Source organism: Leptosomus discolor, chromosome Z (assembly GCF_034619465.1).
Source record: "Leptosomus discolor isolate bLepDis1 chromosome Z, bLepDis1.hap2, whole genome shotgun sequence".
Taxonomy (NCBI): domain Eukaryota; kingdom Metazoa; phylum Chordata; class Aves; order Leptosomiformes; family Leptosomidae; genus Leptosomus; species Leptosomus discolor.
The window spans coordinates 772,915-794,609 of record NC_141419.1 but is presented as its reverse complement, the minus strand read 5'-3'; the positions used below and the strand labels follow the sequence as shown (position 1 = coordinate 794,609).

General features: G+C 57.0%; 1 protein-coding gene across 1 annotated transcript; it reads right to left on the bottom strand.

The window, feature by feature from the left end:
• Positions 1 to 6,238: 6,238 nt before the first annotated feature.
• CTPS1 (CTP synthase 1) lies at positions 6,239 to 21,453 on the bottom strand. The gene is made up of 17 exons (XM_086479148.1): positions 21,288 to 21,453; positions 20,727 to 20,897; positions 19,835 to 19,935; positions 18,529 to 18,645; positions 16,844 to 16,927; positions 16,511 to 16,591; positions 14,679 to 14,830; positions 12,901 to 13,033; positions 11,410 to 11,498; positions 10,484 to 10,578; positions 9,861 to 9,923; positions 8,990 to 9,033; positions 7,971 to 8,067; positions 7,669 to 7,724; positions 7,488 to 7,584; positions 7,075 to 7,219; positions 6,239 to 6,342 (listed from the first exon to the last, which is right to left on the bottom strand). Exons 1-17 carry the CDS (start codon positions 21,451 to 21,453, stop codon positions 6,258 to 6,260), a joined length of 1,776 nt encoding a protein of 591 aa, XP_086335274.1. The 3' UTR covers positions 6,239 to 6,257.
• Between the last annotated feature and the right edge of the window lie 242 nt (positions 21,454 to 21,695).

The following is a 21,695-nucleotide window of genomic DNA, read 5'->3' as shown; positions in this document are numbered from 1 at the left end:
GGGCTGGGATGGGGATCGCCGCGGCGAGCACTTCTGTCCCCTCCCGCCTCCCGCTCGCCCGCTGCCCACCCGGAGCAACGGCTCGCACCCTCTGCCCTGCCACCCGCGGGGGCCCTGCCCGAGCGGCAGAAGGGCCCCCCTGGTGACACCCCTCCAGTCTCTTGCACTGGGTCAGGTTTGCCCCTAAGGGGAAAAGTTGCAAAACAAAGAAAACAAAACAAAAAAAACCCCAACCTAAACCCCAAAGTGATAAAAAGGCTTTTTGTTGTCCAGCGCAGCCGGGGCCGCAGTCCCCGCCGCCGCACCAGCGTGGTCGGAGGGAGGTGGCGCTCCGGCCGCTCGCCCCCCACCGCTCACAGCATCGGCCCCAGGACACCCCTCGTTTGTACCTGACGCTGACCCCGCTGGCCCGCTGCACACCGGTCCCCGCGCGGGGTCAGCCAGCGCTTTCCTCTGCACTTATTTTACATCGATTTGTTTATAAATAAAAGGATAACTAAGTTCCTCCCCACTGGCTGTGTGTGCACTGATGGGAAGCGCTTGGCTGGGCCCCCGGCAGCGTCTCCCCACGGGCGGGGGGGCAGCAGGGGGACCGGGAGCGGGGTGTTGCTTCAGGTCAACCCCCAGCTGCTCCTGCCCTGCTCCTGCCCTGCTCCTGCCCCGCTCTCGTGGGAGTGCCGGGCCAGGCCTGGCTGAGGAGCAGAAGGACAGACCCGCCTGGTGACCTGAGCGAGGGCTGGTGAGTGAGGGCCGCGAGGCCCATCGGCCCCTGCCCCGCCACCGCTCAGCCCCTCCGACGTGCCCTCCGGCATCGCCAGCTCCTGGCCCAGGAGCGCGGGTGCCCGCGGGATGGGCAGGACGGGCAGCGGCGCGGGCAGAGGCTCCCGCAGCTCGGGGGGGCGTTGGGGCAGGGAGCAGCCCCCGCTGGAGGCCCGGAGCCCCTCACTCCGCGAACGCCTCAGGTCCGCACGGCTGCCCTGAGGAGGTGACGGCGAGCGGGCAGCCACCCCCTGCAGCCAGATGGCACGAGGTGGGGGGACAGCCGAGCCCTGAGCCCTCCCTTTGCTCGCCAACACAGACCACGGCCGTGACCGTGGACCCCACATCTGGGCAGCTGCAGGTCGGCCGGGAGCCCCTGTGAGCTGTCGGGGGCTGCTCCACCCCACAGGGAGGGGGCTGGAGGCATGGGCTGGGCAACCCACGGGGGGCTGGAGACCAAGGGGGCCCCGCCAGGCCCCACACCATGCTTGGGGCACCAGCCCCTGCAGCACACGCTGGGGGGCTCTGCGTGTGCCCCGGGCCCCGCAGGGCTGGTCCGTCAGCGGCACCACGACGAGGGGCTGATGATGCCAAGGTGGGTCTCGCCTTCACGTGCGGGGAGCCTGGGGTGTGTGTCCCGGCCCGAGAGGCGCCTGGAGCACCGTGTGACACCTGCCGAGGGGCTGGTGGCGAAGGGACCGCGCTGGAGGTTGGAGAAGGCAGGTGAGAGGCCTCAGCCCCAGGGCGGGCAGCAAGGTGGTGCGGCTGGGACGGAGGGGTTCTGGCTGGTCCTGGAGGTCCTCCAGCACCGGGTGAGGTGGGAGAAGCACCCCCAGTCTGTGCTGCAGCCTCAGCTCCACTGCCTGCGTGCTGCCTGGGGAACCCAGGACCTCTGTTCAGGTGCCCGTGGCCCAGACGGGGGGACCACAGACGGCTTGTCAGCAGGGTGCCAGCCTGGGCTAGTGGGGACCTGGGGCTCTACCGTGCCAGCACCCAGCCCTGTCCCTCCCCACAGCCCACATCTCCGCCCGGGACAGCGGTGGGAGTGAGCGTGTCCCTGCCCACCGCCCCACGGCAGCAGGGTCCGGCTGGCGCTGGATCCATCCGCCTTTTGGGCTGGAAGGGGCCGAGCTGTGGAGGCACAGCGGAGCCTTAGCCAGCTCCCAGAGCCGCCCTGCTCCCACCCCCCAGTGATGGGCCACACCGAGGCCCATTTTATTTGTAAAATTTTACTGCATCTTCCTTTCTTTAACTTCAGATGCTCGGTTCTGTTGCAGCCCCAGCCAAGGAGCTAAAATGCTGCAGCCAAGGACAAGCATCGAAGCAGAAATCACACGGGTGCCCCCGGGGTGCACTGCCCCAACCCAGGGCTGCCGGGGGGGGGGGGGGGGGGGGGGGCTCCTCCCTGTCCCACCGCTCGGGGGGGGGCGAGGGCCCGGGGGAGGTTTTACCAACACGCCCCGAGTGCGGCTGCAGCACCAGCCAGGGCCTCCCTGAGGGCGAGGGGAGCGCTGGGCTGGCACCGGGGTGCAGGGAGGGCTGCGGGGTTGGTCCTGGGGGGAGCCGAGCGCTCCCCCCCGAGCAGCTCCCCCCTCCCCGGGAGCAGCCCCAGCTCGGGGCAATCCTCGGGCTGAGCAGGTAACGAACAGCGACCGGGGGAGAAGAGCAGAGCGGAGCGCCCAGGTGCCAGCAGGCTGCAGGGCCGGGGGCTTCCCCCTCCTTCCCAGAGCCCGACGCTGCTGCCCAAGGGGGGGTCAGCAGCCCCCAGGGTGCTACCGCAGGCCCCAGGCGAGGGGGGCCCTGGGACACTTTGTCCCAGGGTGGCTTTCAGGAGGGCATGGGGGGAGCGAGGCTGGAGGGGGGCAGCGGCAGCCCCCCGTGACCCCGCAGCCCAAAGCCAGGCTCTGGCCATGGGTGCGTTCCTGCCACCCCCAGGGGGCACCGGGTGAGCAGCATGGGCAGGTGGGGAGGAAGAAGGAGGAACACCCCCCCCCTCGGGCAGCTTCCAGCACAATTCAGCTGAAAACTGACATTTTTGTGCCCTGGCCTTAGGCTCCCCCCATCTCTCCACTGGAGAAGCAGGGAAGCTCCATCATTTCAGCCAGGCTTTGGAAACCCGTGTGTACACCCCACTGCAAAGGCCGCTACCGCCCCGTTTCTGGCTCCCACGGGTGTGAACTTCAGCCCTTTTCCTCCCCCTGCACTAGGGCAGTAACAGAGCAAGCTCGGGGCCAGTTACTCCTTTTATTACAAAGAAGCATTTAATGACCGAGTCACTCGCACAGTTTTGGCCAAAAGAAACACGTTTCAGGAGACAGAAAACAAAGTTGTGCTACAGAAAAGGAACGATCTCGCACGGCAGCAGCGCGAGGTGTGTTCAGGCCGGGGAGCACCTCGACTCGGGTCATCATTTTACAGAACTGTTACAGCTGGCACACACGAGGAATGCTCCAAGCCTTACAGCGTGTATTTATCATAATCGAGGGGTAAAGCAAGAGGGGCTGGGGAGAAGATCACTTCAGGTGAGAGAGGACAGTGTTTAGTATTTAGCATCAGACAGCACAGGAGTCAGTACCAGGCTCGAGCTGTACAGCTTCCTCCAAACCTTAATGAACTGCAGGTTCAGAACACACGACGCCTCAGACAACTGCAGACGCCTCCTTCCTTTCTTCCGAATTACCAAAGACCACACCCTGGGTTGCTTACACTGCAGCAAGAGGCAGGAGGGGGAAAAAAAAGCCAACAGCGAGTGCATCCCCCACCCCAGAACGGCAAAGCTGCGCTCGTCATCACAGGACGGCGCTCGCTGCGACCCGAGCCCAGCCAGTGACACAGGCCCCCCCAGTGACACTGCCCCCCCCCAGTGACACTGCCCCCCCCCCAGTGACACTGCCCCCCCCCCAGTGACACTGCCCCCCCAGCACCAGCCGCTCCATCCTGCAGCGAGCAGGGGACGCACGGCCCCGCCGCAGGGAAAGGCAGCGGAGGCTCCGCTCGCAGCCGCCGGGGAAAGCACCGTGACCTGCTGAAGGCAGAGGGGGACGGGGGCTCTTCAAGGCAGCGGCGGGAAGCAGGTCACCCGCCTGCACCTCCCCTTGATGCAAGGCGTTGAGGCTTCCCAGCCCAGGCAGCAGCACAGCGACGCTGGCAGGGACGGGGCTACAGCGACGCCTCCGTTCAGGCACCCCGGGCGCTCCCGGCGGTTTGGCTTTTTGGCTGGGATCCGAGTTCACCGCATCCCTGCGGAGCGACTGTCCCGGCCAGAGCTGGTCGCGTTCCGCATCGGCTCTGTGCCAGGAAGGGTTTCCCGGGTAGAAGTTCATTGCCGGCAGTGAATGCGCCAAGAGCATCAGGGCCCGAAGTTTTTAAATACTACTGAAAACAACAAAAAAAGAACAAAACATCTCCCCCCCACAGGTCGGACTGCACAAGGCTGAGCAGACCCATCCTCTGCGGCGCAGCAACAGCTCGAGAACCGAGCGACCCCCAGCGCCCAGTGTCCCCCGCGTCGTTCTACCCGTCCCAGCTGAGGGGGCACAACGGGGCTGCTGGAAGGAACTCAGGCAGCCGTGTCCAAGGCAGGAGCTGGTGCCGGCGTTGCCGTGCGTTAGGAAGGACGGGCACAGCTGGGCTCTCCCCAGCACACCCACTCCCGTACCCCAGTTTGCTTTGGATCTCTAAGACGGTGCTAACGGAAAAAAGTCTAGAGGGGCTCGTGCTGCGGTGAGCTCTGCTCCAGAAATAAACAGAATCTACCCCAGAAAATAAAGGGCAGAAGAGCTGAGGAAATGGAAGGACAGGATTTCATAACAAAAATTGTAAAACCATAACTTAAGAAAGCCCAAAGCTGACAGAGTTCATGCTATTGCTGTAAGAGCGCCTGGGAAAATCTAACGGAGACTCTTCTCTTCAGCAGAGACACATCTGGAGGAAGAGAGACAGAAAAGGAGCAGAATTACTGACAGGGAGGGTCGCAGGCTGGCACTGCACAGCGCGCCGCAGTCCGAGCCCGACATCCGTCACCCCAGCCCAGCACCACGCACGGGACCCGGCAGCGCTCCTCTTCCCGGGGTAAGGGACGCCCGCGTGTCACAGGGCCGCTACAGCAGCGCCAAGACCCGCGTATGAGGCCCCCGGGAGAGGAAACTCCTCCTAGAGGGCAGCTTCCATAACCCGCGGGGCGTGAGCACGGCCAGGCCCGGTTAACCCCCTGCCCTTCCCAGCGCGGCCGTGGCCGGTGTCATGAGGAGGCAGGAGGGCCGAGCTGAGCTGCCACCAGCAGGGCAGCCAGGGCACACGCCACATGCGCCCCTGTCACCTTCCTCACAATTCCTGCGTTTGGGGACAGCCTCCACGCCGCCGGCAACGGCCTGGTTCGGGCTGGAACAGAAGTAGTTCGAGGGACGGGGCTAACAGAGCCCGTCTGCCGTGGGTTAGCGGCTGCCCCAGCCCGTGACAGACCCCCCCGCGGCACCGGACCTGGCACGCTGGGCGGCACGCTGGGCGCTGTCAGCGAGCCAAAGGCCCAGAACATCTTCAGGGGGGTAAGAATTTACGGAGAGGATCCTTCAGCTCTTAGTTTGCTCCGGTACCAGACCCGGAGACCCCACCCCCAGCGATCCCAGCCGCCTGCAGCACCGCAGGGGCCCCGTCCCGTGACCAGCGATGAGGATGTACTGGTGCTGGACTGGGGCTACTCCTCGCTTTCACTCTGCCTATAGCTTTGGAAGCATCTGTTCTATGGGGGAAAGGGAGGGAGGGAGGAGCTGGTCCCCTTGGTCCCCTGGCGTTCAGCAACAACCCCCTGCTCTCACTCGACACGCGTGTGCCCAAATGCTGCTGAACTTCCCCCAAACCACCACACAAAACCAGAGCAGCGGGAAAAAGCGTTACGGCCACAATCACCTGCCACACAAAGGGAGAACTCACCTAAAAACCGAGCCTAGCTCTCCTGCTGGCCAAGCCCGAACGCTGGGTTTTAGTGCCCCCCCAACCGGACTGTGCCCACCCCATTTTCGCACCCACGTAACGTCCCCAGCAGCTGCTGCAACTCAGAGCTCAAGGCCGCTGGTCTGACAGAGAAACCCGCGGACTCAAGAGACGGGGAGAGCGGCCATTTCAGAAGTGTTCTTTGGCAAAGGTGAGAGATTGCTCCCCAAAATACCCAACTCCCTCACTGCAGTAACCCCTGGCTCAGCCTTGCCTCCCCTCTCAGCAGCGTGCGCTGTATTTGCGCTTTGTTTCTCCATCCCCCACAGGGATTTCTGTACTGTATTGCTGTCAGTTTGCTACGGAAATGCCCACCCACACCTGTCACAGGGGCACGAGGCATTGCACGTCCCTCGGCACGGCTGGAACACGTGTAAGCACCAGCGCTCTTCCTGCTGTGCCACTTTCCTGGCAGCTGACGGGAAGCTTTCGGGTGCCAGGGGGAAAAGACTGGGCAAGGAGACTTTTCCGTAAGGAAAGAGGGTGAGGTCATTACAAGTTACCAGGAATCAGTCGTGATTTACTGACGGGAACTTCAGCTCCGTTATCTCCAGGTCAGGCGAGCTGCTGCCGCTCCTGTCGCTGTAGGTGTCCCTGCAGAATTCGGGAAGGTTCGGTTTGAGGGGGCACAAGCGTTTTACAGACAGAGATCTGCAGCAGCGACGAGCGGAGCTGGGAGCAAGCGCTGCCAGCGGAGGCTGGACGGCAGAGCCCACAACATGCCCAGCGCAGCTCTCCCGCTGGAAACAGGGCTGAGTCATTCACAAGCCGTAGGACGGCTGGTGAAAGTGATTACACACGGCAGCGGCAGTTTATACGGCAGTTACTCGAAACGAAATGAATTGAATCAGAAGTGGGGGGCTGGTTAACCACCACCCGTACGCCATTCTACTCCAGCTTCCCAGGAACAGCCGGTCGCCTTTTATCCATTGAACAGCGTTTCCAGAACCACAGAAGAACTGGGCTCGGAAGGGACGGCAGGACGGTCCCGCCGCAGGGACAGCCACGGCACCAGGCACGGCTGCTGGGGCTGTACCCGGCCACGCTCCGAAACTCTCTGAGGACGGAGACCGCGCGGCCTTTCTGGGCAACCCGCACCGACGTGCGACTGCTCTCACGGTGGAGCAGGTTTTCCTTCTATCCCGCCAGAGCCCCTCTTGTTTCAGCTTATGCCCACTGTGTCTCATCCTCCCGCCGTGTAAAGGTCCTGGTTTCAAACACCCCCGAGTTACCCCACAGTAACTCTGTGCCAGCAGGATTCTCCGGTCTGTCCTGCAGGAGGAAGCACCACGCCGAGAGGTCTGACTGGTGCCTGCTCCAACCCACCTGGGCGAGAGCCTGCAGCCCTTCTGGAGGTAATGCGGGAGTCTGCCGGCAGAGGCCAAGAGGAGGCCGAAGTACGGGGGCGACGGCTTGATGGGTCTGGAGAGGAACTCGGGGTGGTACTGAACCCCCACGAAGAAAGGATGCTCTGCGAGGAAGAAACGGAAGATACCAGCGCTGAGCCTCTGCAGCCGGCGGCGCTGCCCGCGCGGAAGCCCTGCAGATGGGAGGACGGGCCGTTCCTGTCCTGCCTTCTGTCCCTCACTGGGCAGGCCACGGGGTTCTTTTGTTAAGTGTCATTTTATGGACAGAATCATTCCGAGAGAGTCTGGACTGGTCCCACCCAAAAACCCGCTCCAGTACCCTCCAACACCTTCCCCTGTGAACGCCTACAAACCAACGGCTTCAGCGCTCACCTTCCAACTCCACCACTTCCATCCGCTCGCCCTCCTCGTCCTGGCCTACGAACTTCAGCCCTTGCTCTTCAAAACACTTCTTCAACTCTGGATTGACCTGGAAGAGCAGAAGCAGGAACACCCGTGATCGCCCGTGCCTGGGTCACACAGGAGAGCTCAATGCCTGCAGCAGCACCGTTACCTCAAACCGGTGCCTGTGCCTCTCCTCCAAGAAATCGTGATCTCCGTACAGCTTCCCTGCACCAAGAGGAAGACAGGTCTGAGAGCAAATGCCAAGCAGCCTGCACGATGCCAAGCTCCTACGGACAGCAGGCGCCCGGCTGCCACGCCTGGAGGGGACCCAGCTCACTGATCCCCACGTCACGACCGGAGCACAGCCTGCACGCACCCGCCACGCAGCGACGCTGCCCCATTCCCTACACACACACACACACACACGTCGTTCCCAGGAAACACTCCCCAAAGAGGTAGGAAACAACTTACTCATGATTGAATTCTTGGTTTGGAAGAGCGTCCTTCTCTTGCCAAGCCTCATGGTCCCACCCATTTGCCCGGGGTTATGCTCCGGCATGTCTATGACCTGCACAAAGCATTCGGGGAGGAAGGTGAGCCTGAGGGAGGACGGGCAGCCCCAGGCAGGCTCTGAAACGTCAGCGAGGGGAAAAGCCAACATCCACGCAGGAAGCAGGCAAACCACCGCGAGGAGCACTGTCCTGAGGAGGCAGACCAGCAGAACCGGAGCAGTTAGCTGGGTTAGACTGGTACAGGCTGTGCAAAACACGGCAGGTTTGCGGGGATTCAGGAAGCTTTAGCGCGGCAAACGGTCTCAGTCAAAGCCCACGTAGATGCCACGCACTAATGCTGCGCCATTTACTGACCTGAGCGTTAAACAAACAAGCAAATTTACAGGAACAAAAACCCCAAATCGGCATCACTTCCACTCGGATAAATAACTTCCTAAGCTGGTTTTTTGAAAACGTTTTCCTTTTGAGTAGCACTTTAAATGACAGCAGAGGCCAGCCCTCATGGTGGACCCTGGACGAGGCACAGAGCCTGCAGTCCGAGACAGGCACCTTCAGAGACCTGTCCCCAAGTGTTCCAAGGAATTCAGGGCTGGCTGTGGTCGCTTCTGAGCTCTCGGAAGTTATTATGCAGGGGAACCTGGGAGCAAACCTTCAACGTTTACTCTGTGAAATCAGCCAGCTTTCAAACTGTCCTGAAGAACCTTTTACCTCTCGGAAAACACCTTGTTCTATGAAAAAGTGCGGTCAAAAAATAAAATAAATCAGCGCGGCACCTACAATAAGCGCTGCGACCTCCTATGAAGCAGCGACTGCCACAGTTAACTGGGCACAGACCCTTTCTTGTCAGGTCAGCCCCTGAGGGCAGACGGGCTCAAAAGCCACGAGACGCAGCAGCCCGAGCTGTTCCCTGCACCGACCGGAGCGGGCCGAGGAGCCCAGCGCAGGGAGGGCAGCGCAAGCAAGCTGCCATCAACTCACCACGGGATGAGCGGTTTTGGGGTCAAATTCTGTCGAGTTCGCATCTGCAACGGAACGTCCCCCAGTTAGAGCCACCGAGTCCCTCGCCCCAGGACGCGCACCCACAGGACGTCCCGCAGGGGCAGCTGCCTCTCACCCCGCGCCTCGGGCAGCGGCCGCCTCGGGGCGCCGGGGCACTCGCCTGCAGAGCCGCCGGCCCCAGGGCGCAGAGGCGGGACCGTCTGACCCGGGTTTCGGAGGCTGCAAGCTCAGGGCGGGCAGCCCAGTGCAGTGGGTGAGGAGAGCGAGGGCTGCTCAGGGAAGGCACGTCCTCGAGAGCTTAGAGCGCCGTGACTCAGGCCAGGGAGGGGGACGGGAGCAGAAAGGCTGCGAGAAACACGTTTCCCCCTCCCTTCAGCACCCGTGAGACGCGGGATCAGGCTGAGAAGCTGCACTCAGCGCTCTGTACAGGCAGGTCTGGTGACAGGGGCCTCCTCAGTTCAAGCAGGGGGGCCCAGAAAGCAATTCAGCTCAGTGAAGTGGGTGCAACTGCCCGGTCACCCTTCCCACTGGATGGGATGGGAAGTGAGGATGTCCAGCACACACAGGCACAACTCCACTGAGGTGTTTTGTCCAGGAGCTGAACCTCACTCCGAGCAATAGAAACGTTTCTGTCATGCCTTACTCCATTGATTTTTATTTGAATAGGATAAGGAAATAGGTCATTTTCCTTTGAATTTGCAAAGGAGATGGGGAATTTTACAGGCCTAGGGAAAAAAAAAAGTTTACCTACCAATGAAAAATCAGGAATTACAGGTATTAAAAAAGTTATAGGCATTGCTCAAGCATTCAAAGCAATGCCCCAAAGCCAGGAAGGGTTCTGCACCATTACCTTGCCAGCCGAGGATGCTGCGTGCAAACTCCACGACGGCCAACTGCATTCCCAGGCAGACCCCTGAGGGGCAAAGCAGAGCCAGGTCAAGTCAGGACACGGGCCGCTGAGCCTGCAGCGCCAAGCACGGCACCGGCACAGAGCAGCCCCGCGGCAGTGGACAACCTGGATGAGGCAGAGCTTTGACTTGGATTCAGGGGCCTGTTCCCTCTGTACCAGCAGGTTCTGACCAGTGGTACCCACCCCTCCCTCCCCATCCGCTCTGCTCCCGTTTCCAGTCTCTCACTACATTCATTCTGTTTAGCTGCAGCCACGGATTTCCTCACGCCAGGGTCACCCCAGCCTCCTCTGAGGCTTCCCGTGCGACTCCTACCCCCTCACTACAGATTCCTCATCTCCACACCCCAGGCTGGGTTACCCGGCTGGCCTCCCTCGGCCAGTCCCCTTCAGAATTGGACCTTCTACAGACACTGAATCATAGAACCAGAGTACCATTTTGGCTGGAAAAGACCTTTAAGATCATCCAGTCCAACCACTAAAAGGACAATCAGCGAAGCTCTTCCTGCAGACCACGTAGGCTGTCACTCAACCTCCTCCTCCTTATGGATGAAACAGTTTCTCACCTAAGAAGGGTTTTTTCTGTTTTCTTGCCCAGGAAATAGCTTGAATTTTGCCTTCTGTCCCTCGAACACCAAATCCACCAGGAACCAGAACTCCGCTGCACGAGGATGAAGAGATTCCGTTCACATGGGGCTCACCAGCGCGGCTCCCCCCAGCCACGTACCGTCTCTCTCCCATAAAAATCTCGGACTTGCAAGACCCCGCTCCTGCAGAGGGCTTTGGCGTGCCCTACGCGGCAAGCCCTGCCTGCAGCACCGTCTCCACAGGACTTCCCGTGAGCCGCCACCTCAAGCGACACAGAATTTTCAGGGGAAATGTCCTAAACGCAGGCTGTACCCTCCCAAGAACTCCCAGCGCCGGTGACAGCACCGGAACGGTCACCCCGCAGGACGCGTGTGCCCCCAGCCAGGCCCAGCCGAGGACGCCGCTGGCTGCAGGGTCTGCCCCAACAGCAGCCACGGGGACACCGAGTCCTGCAGGAGGTCCTTCGTTCTCCTGCTGCCCCCCAATTCTGCCTCCCCGCGGGCGAACGAGCCCCGCGTGTTCTCTGGGCGCTCCTCTGCACCCCAATTTCTTCCTAAAGAACTCCCTACCACAGGTTCACCCGTGTCCTCTCGCTCTGGCGTTCCGAGCCCCTGCAGGACCCACCTTCCCCCTCGCTTCCTCTCGCCCTGTTCCCCCACTAAGCCTCTGCACATCCCCATCCGCACGATCATCGCCCCTACTGCTGCTTTTCATGGACTTATTTCACAATTCTCCATTTTACACCTTATCCTAAATTTCCCCAAGTCTTTGGGGCAACGTCAGAGTGTGCTGGCACGGTGTGCAGGACAACAGCCTCCAGTGAGGCTCCCGACTCCAAAGCTGTCAACAGCAGCAGCTTTGTCAGACACGCTCCAAAGAAAGGGCCAGAGCCCAAGAGCCTTACTCAGCCCCGCACAGCTTCTGCCACGCTTCGTGGTACCGGACAGGTTCTTCCCGCAGAGTGTCTGGCTCCAAGTCAGCAGAGTCGATGTACTGGGAAGAAACCCAAACAAAGGAAAATGAGATACTGCCGCCAGAGTGCACAGGGTCTCCTTAATTCTCACTGAATTAAGAGATCATCGTCATTCCTCCAGGATAGCTCGGGAGTTGCTTCCTCTGGATACCTCTGGGTTTTCTGGGCCGATTCCTGGCTGCCAGTCACCAGAACCGCTTTCCCCCACCATCCTACCACCAGCACACAAACAGAAGCCACGTTTTTTTTCTGCCTTCCCCTCTCTGCAGCTCTGCTGCGACACACACGAAGCCCCCGAGAGCCAGACTCGTTACGTGCGGAGTCTCAGCAGAGCAAGCGAGGTGGGAACACAGGGCTGGGCCGACAGAAACAACTGCAGAGCGAGAAAGAACCGAATCGCTCTCTCATCAACCCTGCATCACTTAACCTCCGAGAGGGACCGAAGAACAAACAGGGTACGGTGCAACGCAGGCTGCTGGAATTAAAGGACGTTATGACCAGTGCTACACATGGAAAAAATCTGCCCATTTTCCAGTTTCTCCTCTCCAGTATCTGTGAACTTGTGAGTGCTCTGGCAGCCTTTGCTAACCCTTTTGAACCACCTTTTTTGTTTGTTTGTTTTTTGTAAATTTAAGGTTGGAGTACCGCTAAACAGTTCTTTACCCCAACGTAAGATCTGCAGAGGGCTGGCAGAACCCCCTCCCTCCCGAAGCCCGCACACACAGAGCGGTGTCAGGAACGACCCGCAGATGCACGCACGGCGTTTACCCTTCACCAGTCTTTCTCGTTTTGCTTCTTTTCTCCTCTAGTGATTTACCAGTGGAAAGGCGACCCAAACGTAGCACAGCGCTGCAATAAAGCAAGCGCCCATTCCCATGGCTCACTGGCAGCGTGAAACCACTGGACATTTAAAAAGTGTATTTAAATGAAAGTGAGATTTCTGAGAACAGATGCACATTACACCTCTTCAGAGCACCGAGCTGCAACCAAGACTCTTAAAAGCACCTGTGGAGCCAAACCAGCATCACAGCCTTAGTAAAGCCTGAGGCAGAAGCACAAGGTGAACAGCAACAACCCCAAGCAAGGATCCCTCTCAACAACCGTCAGAGCAGTTACAGCGAGGAGCGCCCTCCCCACACGCATCCACCGCTCCGTCCCAGCTCAGCCCGCAGCACTGAGCGGGTCCCACCAGCGCCACAGACACCGCGTGCATCGGTCGGGACGGGCGGCTGCTCTGCTCCGAAGCTGGGCTGTGCCTGAGCACGGACGTTCCGATGCCGGAATCCCAAGGGAATTTCAACGTTCCCTGGCTGAATCGGCTCTCCCTTACTGCCTGCGGCTTTGGGAAACCCTAACTGACAAGGGCAGCCCTGGAGCTGGGAGGAGCAGGGGGGGATTTCACACGCACGCGCCCACCCCTACCTTAATGTCGAGTTTGTGGTTGATGGCCAGCGCCGAGTGCTCCAGCGCCTTGATGACGGAGGCGTAGGAGTCTGAGAACTTGGTGTATTTGCCCACCAGCGCGATGGAGCACGTCTCGAGGAGACGGTCGTACCTACGTGGAATCCAAGACCAGCGTTATTTCGCCATGGACAGGAAATGGAGGCAAAAATCACTTACTTCTGCTCAGCTTTTCAAGGGACAAACAGTTGGGCTCTTGAAAGTCTGTCCAGCTAGAGACGACGACCTCGGAAGAGGTGACCTTTTATAATAATTATGATTTAAAAACATCAAAGCAAGATTAAAAGAAGAAAAAACAACCCCACAGTGACAGAGAAAAACAGTTGCAGAAAGTCATGTATAAACGAACTCATCCACCCTCACGCTAAAGAGCCATTCTGAGTCGATCCAAAGTGCCTTTCTCAGGAAGCTGTACTGCATCCAAAGTCTGCGGCACTATTAGGAGAGCGGATCAAAGCACATGTTTACACTGCACAGCATCCTCCCCCGCTGCTTCTGACCGAGTTCCCTTCAGCAGCCAGAAACAAAGGACTCGAGAGGCCCGAGGCTGTGCTGCCCGCACGTCCAGCCCCAGCACCTGCCAGCGGGGGATTCACGCGGCGTTCCTGGCCGCGGCTACGGCACGGTGCAAAGTTTATTTCAGAATTGCCCAGTACCTTCACCCAAGCTGCTCACTGAGGGCCTTCCCCATCAAAGGGAAGTGCTCTGGACAGCGGTGGCTTGCGTTAGGCATATAGATAAAGGGAAACATCTAGATCTTGAAAATTAATTTCGATAAGGACAAACGTATTTAAGGCTTTAGAAAGGGCCTGAATGCCGACTGAAAAGACTCAATTCACTATTTCACCAAAAATACGGAGTTTATTCCCCACAAGAAAAAAAAAAATCACTGTGCCCTGGGAGTCTCGGACAGAACCGTTACAAAGCAGTTGTTCCACCTCAGACGGTGGGTTTTCCTCGACACTCCCGACAGCTCCTCCGTGTGCCTACGGAAGGAGTTCACCACTTCGTAACGTCACCGGGGCTTTTGTATAAGGGAAGGCAGAGCCGTCCACCTTTTAATTACTTCAGGCTGGCTCTGACATAGACAGTACCAAGACAATAAGGAACTCGGTAACATCACCTGACAGGATTGTCAGAAGACAGGCTGAGAGGTGGGGCTGTTCAGCCTGGAGCAGAGAAGGCTCCGGGGAGACCTTACAGCTCCTCCCAGTGCTGGAAGGGGCTGCAGGGAAGACGGGGACAAACTTCTTGGTAGGGGCTGTAGCGACAGGACAAGGAGCAATGGTTTTAAACTGAAAGAGGGGAGATTTAGACTAGATACGAGGAACAATTTTTTTTACGATGAGGGTGGAGAAACATGTTGCCCAGAGAGGTGGTAGAAGCCCCATCCCTGGAAACATTCAAGGCCAGGCTGGACGGGGCTCTGAGCAACCTGATGGAGCTAAAGATGTCCCTGCCCATGGCAGGGGGGTGGAACTAGATGACCTTTAAGGTTCCTTCCAATCCAAACCATTCTGTGGTCCTCATGTTGAAGACTTTTTTTTTTTTAAAAAAAAAACAGTTAAACATCTAGGAAGAAAATGCATTTTTGTAGGAAAATAAAACAAGAAAAAAACCTTGAGCACGTAAGAACACTTGAGGAACCCGAAGTAACACCCGCCACTTCATACCCAAGGACCAAGCAGAGAAACTAAGCTGGAGCGTGAACTCCACCTCCGCCCGGCGGAGCAGCTCACCTGTCGGCCATCTCCTTCCACTTCATGAGCATCCTCCTGGGCTGCCTCTCGATGGGCAGGTCAAGCCTGTGTCTGAAGTAGTCAACGACTCCCTGCTCCTCTAACAGCAGAGGGACCCGATAGATGGACGAGACGTCATGAACACAGATGACCTGTTCACACAGACGAAGGCCGTGACAAGAGGGCCTGGGCAGGCGTTTCGGACAGGCATTCAGAGCGCTCCCGCCTCCAGCGGACACCCGCACGCCCACCTACGCTCCCAGGGAACATCATCTGTGGAACGACGTAAGGACTTACGAACGGCTTCATACCGGTTCCCACATTCTGGACCAGGCCATCCTTCGACACCGCCCAGGCCCTGGAGCTCCTCAGGAAGCGCTGCCGCACGGCCGCCGAGCAGCAGGGCAGGCAGCCACGCGAGCGCACGGCCAGGCTCACAGAACGCTTCACAGCGACTTCTGTGCCACAGCCCTTTGGGACCCCCAACCAGAAGCACTGCTGCACTGCCCACAGGGCCGGCTGCCCCGTTCCCCACCACTGCCGTCCTTAACCAGGGCTCCCAGTTTGATTAAAGCCCAGAGAAATCGGTGCTCTCAATACAGGAGTAAATTTCAGAGAGGACCCTTCATCAAACTTTGGATTAAACAACGAGGAGCAAAGAATTCTTAGGTCAGTGAGGAAGATCTGCAGCAACGGTTCTAGCTCACTGAAACGGGCTTCCTCAGAAAAGGAACGACAGCTCCGGACAACTGCCACCTGCCCGTCAGGAATGAGACTGTCCTTTAAGGATCAAAAGCGTACTGGCACAACTATTTTTAAATCCTTATTTCTCCCGACTCAAAGGAAAGCAGAGTTCAACAGTGCACCAGCAAACCCCCCTAGCCTGCAAATTTTCCTCCTTCGAGTCAACAGCATTTACTTCTCAACTCAAGTGCAACTGCAGTCAGAGAAACAACTGCGTAAAATTGCATTAAACTTCCTGGAAAGGGACTGACAAGAGCCAACTTTCCTTCGGTTCCTGGCCAACAAGCGATAGATATCGCGCTGCTGACACATCAGCATCGTTGCCAGATAATTCTGAATGTAATGCTTGAAACTGCAAGACTCAGTTTGATCTCGTTGATTAAGAAATAAATAAAAATGACTTGCGAAAGCCTGGAATTGTGAAGCGATACTCAGTCAACAAGATTTTTCAAGCTCTAGCTTGACTGGAACATGCTAATATTTAGCCTACAGACTGCTTGATTATTTTCCAAGGTCTGCACCAGACTACGCTATGCAGAGCAGTCTCAGCCTGAAAAGAACCATGCTAACGTGGAATTTCTGCACATCACGGAACGCTCAAGTGAGGCAACGCTTCTCTCAAGCACCATTTCAACTCCTCTGTGCAATCTCTCCTCGTGGAACCTTGGGCAGAAGCATGATGTTGTGAAAAGAGCAGTGTATGAAATAGACTCATGTATCCTTTAAACCTAGTTTTGGGCAACTGTTCTTTGGCCTCTAAATACTGAAAAATCTCATTCCTCTGTATTCACAGAGGGAATGTGGAGGGATAACTGAGGTCAAAACCCACCTATTCAGAAAATACCTGGGATGCCACAGAGTTCTCTAAGCCCACACCAGCTACCTTACAAGGAAACCTGGGCGTTGGCATAAAAAGGACTCTTTCTGCCACGGTGCCACGCGTAACCAACGTGGGTAAGACACGGCAGCAGATGAATTACGCAGCCAAGCAAAGCCCCAGCTAGAACACAACAACGCTACGCGCAGGTAAAACTCCACTCAGCGTTTGACAAACAGCTACAATATTTATTGCAGACGGCAATCTTTACCTGTTCTGGTTCAACATGACAGAACATGGAAATCTTTTCCTTTACTGAGGTATCCAACGGAGTGGAGCACCTGCAAACAATCTAACAGAACAGCAACGTCAAGGGTGAGAAGCAGAACAGAAGTACTCCGGCACTCGTACCCCAAACCTCTAAAAAAGCTCTTTCTGCAGGCTCTGTAACTTGGGGGGGAAGCCCCAACTCGGTTGCTTTTCCTTGTTCATTACCAAGGTACAAAAGCTCTGGGCCTAAGCGTTATTCAGAGGAGGATGTTGTTGCAACACGCCAGTACTGCACCGCTAAATCCGAAGCCAGGCAGCAAGCAGCAAGCCTTACCAGATCTGGTGAGAGACCAAGGCCTCGGAGTTCACGGACGCTGTTTTGGGTGGGTTTAGTCTTCTGCTCTCCTGTAGAGCTTGGCTGGTCAGAGAAGAGCAGAAGTTGGTACATCACACTATGACACGCAGCAACAACTGCTCAGGCTAATCAGGACTCCCCACACTATTGCTCTTGTGGAAACTTTGACCCAGTCCTTAGACAATTCACCTGAGCTCTAAATACCCCTGTACACCACCGTTTTGCACAAGAACAATCGGCCATTGGAATAATCTCCCCAGGGAAGGGCCAAATTCCCCAACATCGGACATTTTTAAGATTTGCCTGGACAGGGTGCTGGGCCATCTTGTCTAGATGGTGCTTTTGCCCAGAAAGGTTGGACCAGCTGATCCTTGAGGCCCCTTCCAACCTGGCATTCTACGATTTCAATCTCACAGCAAAAAGCAGAGTTCGAGTCTGTACAGCAAGCAGGTAAGCATTACAGTGAGGGAAGGAGAGAGCAGAGTCCTGAGGTTTTATCCATTGCTCCCTCCCAATATCTAATATTTTGTATTTCTTTCTCCATGAATCACCTGGCCTGGACAGAAGGGGAAAGAGCGGAAGACGAGAGCAAAGACTGATCTGCACTCCAGTCACTACCAAGCTGCTCTGCCCAGCCCAGTCCCAAGACACAGAATACTCAGGCTCCCCAGTACCACTACTATAACCACGGAAGAATTCATTTCAGCAGTGCCTCCTGCAGTGGAGAGAGACGCTTTGGATTGTTAAGGCCACAGATCGTCTCCAAAAGCAGGGCAGATAATACAGATGAGGGTACGTGAGGCACTAGATGGAACAAAACGCCTTCATGTGCTTCTGACACCAACTGGAGCTCAGCCCATCTCCTTGGCACATGTTTGGTTTTGTTTGTCTTTGTGATTCCTAATTAACTGACCCTTATCACAGCGCCACTTCATAAAACCTTTCCTTACTGAATCTCTGAACCAAGGGCAACTGCCACTCAGATGGTTCCGGCTGACAGAGCAGGCAGATGGGAGAGTCTATGAAATTACTGTTCAAGCTCAAAACACATATTAAAAATATAGTCGGGGGGTGGGGAAGAACAGATTATGTTCCAAACACAGTATTATGTTTTGAAATTACAGAAGTAACCCAACCTATTGCATGCACTACAGCTAATGTAAATCTCGGCAGGGACGGAGGGGAAGCACACAGCAACAGAAATACTAGAGAGCCCAGGAAGAGCTCGGAGCCTGAGCTTATTAATGACCCCCAACGGCTGCGAAGGCTGCCTGTGTCACTGGAGGCTACAGTCGCTTTGCAGAAATGAAAGGTTATGCAAGCGAAGGGAAACTGGAAGTTTTCTGTCCTAGAAAGCAAGTTTACCTGCAAAAGCTGGGAGTCAACTCCATAGAGAAAACCAGCAGGTAAAGATGCAAAACCGCGTTTCCTGCAACTCCCAACTATCTACCACACGTTTACAGACTTTGCTGAGTTTCTGTTTACTTCTAGCAAACCTTTTCCACTGTGTAACCATTTATTCTCTGCATTTCTTCCAGAAGTTTCTATATACAGAAATACAAATACCAGAGTGCCTATAGATACAGCATTTCAGAAACACATACGTAGCAAGCAAGTTTTGGATTGTGGAAGCCTCTGACCACCAGAAGACTTTAGGTCCTTACCTGGGGAACTAGACTGACATGAATGTTACAAAAATTCTCTCTTTTGGCTTTGAACTGGAACTGGCGGAAAGCTTCGATGAAAGGCATGCTTTCAATATCGCCCACCGTCCCACCGAGCTAAAAAAGACAGATGCAGGATTCAAGTTAGTACCAAAACATCACCTACGGAATTTGTGCGGTAAAGCGTGCTAAAACGTAAACAAAAGGACACCAAAACATCTCCCCAAACCTCCCTCCTAAAGGGGCACATGAAAGGCACCAGCATTTGCCAGTTGCATGTACCACTTCCACAGCCTCCAATCTGCCCCAACTGTTATTTTACCTTCATGGTTCCCCCCAAAATCAAAAAGCCTCAAGAAAAACAGCTTCTCACATGGGCAGCACCTCTCCAGGGACGTCAGCTTTACCCCTACTCTCTCTTCAGGGAAAAGATCTAGATGTTAAGATGATCATTTACAAACGTGAGGTGGCACCGAGAAGCAAACTTCCCGTGGGGTTTCAGTAACTACACGGAGCGGTTCTGGCCACAAGCAGGAACAGACCAGGCGCTGCCTGGAGCACAGGCAGCCTCCCGGGCGCTGCCAGACGCTGCCTCCCCAGCACTGCAGGATCCCGGCTCAGGATCCCCGCACAGAACCCGGCCCTCGGGCTGCAGGAGCCCCGAGTCACCATGGCCCAGCCCCGCTGACGAGCTCCCTCGCTCCTGTACCAGCGTGTCCCGCAGCCAGCTCAGCGCCCCCGGAGCCCTCGCCCCACTCCAGCTCCTCCAGCTGCAGGACGTCCCCCGCGAGGCACGGGGCACTGCCCTGGGGCTGTCACCGCTGGCTCGTGTCGCTCCCTTTCCCAGAGCCGGGCCTGAACTGCCCACACCGAGGCTGCCCTTCCTGCTGAGGAGGAAGGACAAAGCTTCCAGAGGGGATTTACCTGCTCTCCCCCTACCCACCGAGGAGGAGGAGGGCACAGCACGCTAACTCGGACTGGGGCATACAAAGCTACACGCGCTGAAGTTCATGCTACAGCCCGAGTCACATCACACCAGAGCAGAGCATCTCACAAATCCAACTGTCCAAGACCCAAGCCCTTCCACGTGCAGATTCAGACATAGGGCATTCAAAACATCAGACCAAGTAAGCAAAGGTAACAAGGGGAACTTTTAACCAAGGGGGACTTTTAACCAACTCAACAAAGTTGCACGTTGCTGTAAAAAAAAAATAAATTACCATGTAAGATATCCATATAGCTCAGTTTACTGCATACAACAGGCAAAACCTTTTTTTTTTTTTTTTTTTTTTTTAGAGCTACAAACCTCAATCACACAAACTTGGGGCTCAACGCCATCTTCATCTACAGGAATCTGTGCCTGCCTCATCACCCATTCCTGTATCGCATCTGTGATGTGGGGAACAACTGAAAGAGAAACCCAGGCACGGGTTAAAGCCACGACCCACGCACGTTTCTCCCTCTAACTCACTGCAGAGCACGTTATTGGAAATCAGCAGCCAGCGCTTCCCACACGAGTGCAGCAAGGGCTTGTGCCTTGAAAGAGGGATGCGTTTCTGAAGTGATTGCTCTGGGCTGTGATTCTCCAGAGAAGTGCCGTGGCAGGAAGCGTAACCCCGCCTCGGTTTAAACCCATGGAAGCAACGGTGCCTTTGAGCTGGAAGGTTCAAGTACAAACAGTTCTTTGCTTTAAGCAGAGACAGTTCCTCTGCTTCACACTGTCTGTGAAAGCCCTTATCCAAACCAGCTGTGGAGGATGCTTAAGACAGGGAGGGGACTGATGTGGTCCTCAAAGATCCCTTGGGTTTTCTAACGACATATAGCAGTTACCAAAAGCAATAACCGTTTTAACCAGCCAACAAATACTCCCCAGCTGTATCAGCCTGAAGTCTGCTCACATTTAGCACTGGCTACGCCAGACAGCAGGACCCAAGCCCAGCACACAGCCCAAACAACAGGCAGCACGTTGCTGAGCGCTGGGAAGTTTTGAGGGGCTCACAAGTAACCTGATGCATATGGCACACACCAGCCCACCTGCACTGTGCGTCTTCTACTTCCCCTTTCAAAAAAACAAACAAAAGCCATCACAAGGACAGCGTCTAACGAAGACTTCAAGTTAAAATGAAACATAAAAGCACCCAACCCGGGCGGAAATATCGAATATATTTGTCAGCACCAGAAGTGACGCCCCGCATCACCTTGGACAGTCTTGCCGAGATAGTCTCCCTTCCTCTCCTTGTTGATGACATACTGGTAGATCTTCCCAGTAGTGAGGTTGTTGTCTTTGGTGAGTCGGATATCAAGGAAGCGCTCGTAGTTACCGAGGTCCAGGTCCACCTCCCCTCCATCGTCTAGCACAAACACCTCCCCTGGGGCACACAGAAAAGGCACCAGCACACACGTGTCAGGGTGAAACGCTCCGCAGCTGCCATTGCTTGGGTCTGCCTGCACAGCTGAGGAATTCAGGGCGAGGGAACACCCAGAGAGGTCACGACTGGCGAGCAGAACTCACAGCCGTACGGAACAGAGCGCGCTACCGCTCCGAGGGCCGAGCCCCGCAGCCACACCAGACCAGACAGCGCGTCCCCGCTGCTGGCCGGCGGCAGGATCGGTCCCACCAGTCAGCCCAGTGCAGCCTGCAGCGTCCCGCAAACTCTGCGGCCACGCCAAGGAGATGGCTCCTTCCCTCCAGGCCAGGCCGGCGCCGGGATCCACCCGGGAGAGCCCAGCGCCCGGCTCGGCCCGGCGGGGCCACTCACCGTGCTCGTACGGCGAGAAGGTGCCCGCGTCGATGTTGATGTAGGGGTCGATCTTGATGGAGGTGACGTGCAGCCCGCAGGACTTGAGGATGGTGCCGATGCTGCTGGCGATGATCCCCTTGCCGATGCCCGAGATCACCCCGCCCGTCACCAGGATGTACTTCATCGGCCTCGCTGCCGGACACCGACACCGCCTCAGCGGGGACGCCCCGGCCGCGAGCAGGAGCCCCGGGCCCCGCCATTCCCCTCAGCGACCCCCCGCCGGTCCCGCCGGTCCCTGAGGGCCGGGCCGCCCCGCTCCCCCTCCCCTCCCCTCCCTCCCGCCAGAAGTTCCCGCCGCGGCCCCCGCGGAGCCCTCAGCGCCCGCCACCCGGGTGTCCCTCCCCATCCCCCCGCCGGGGTCCGCGT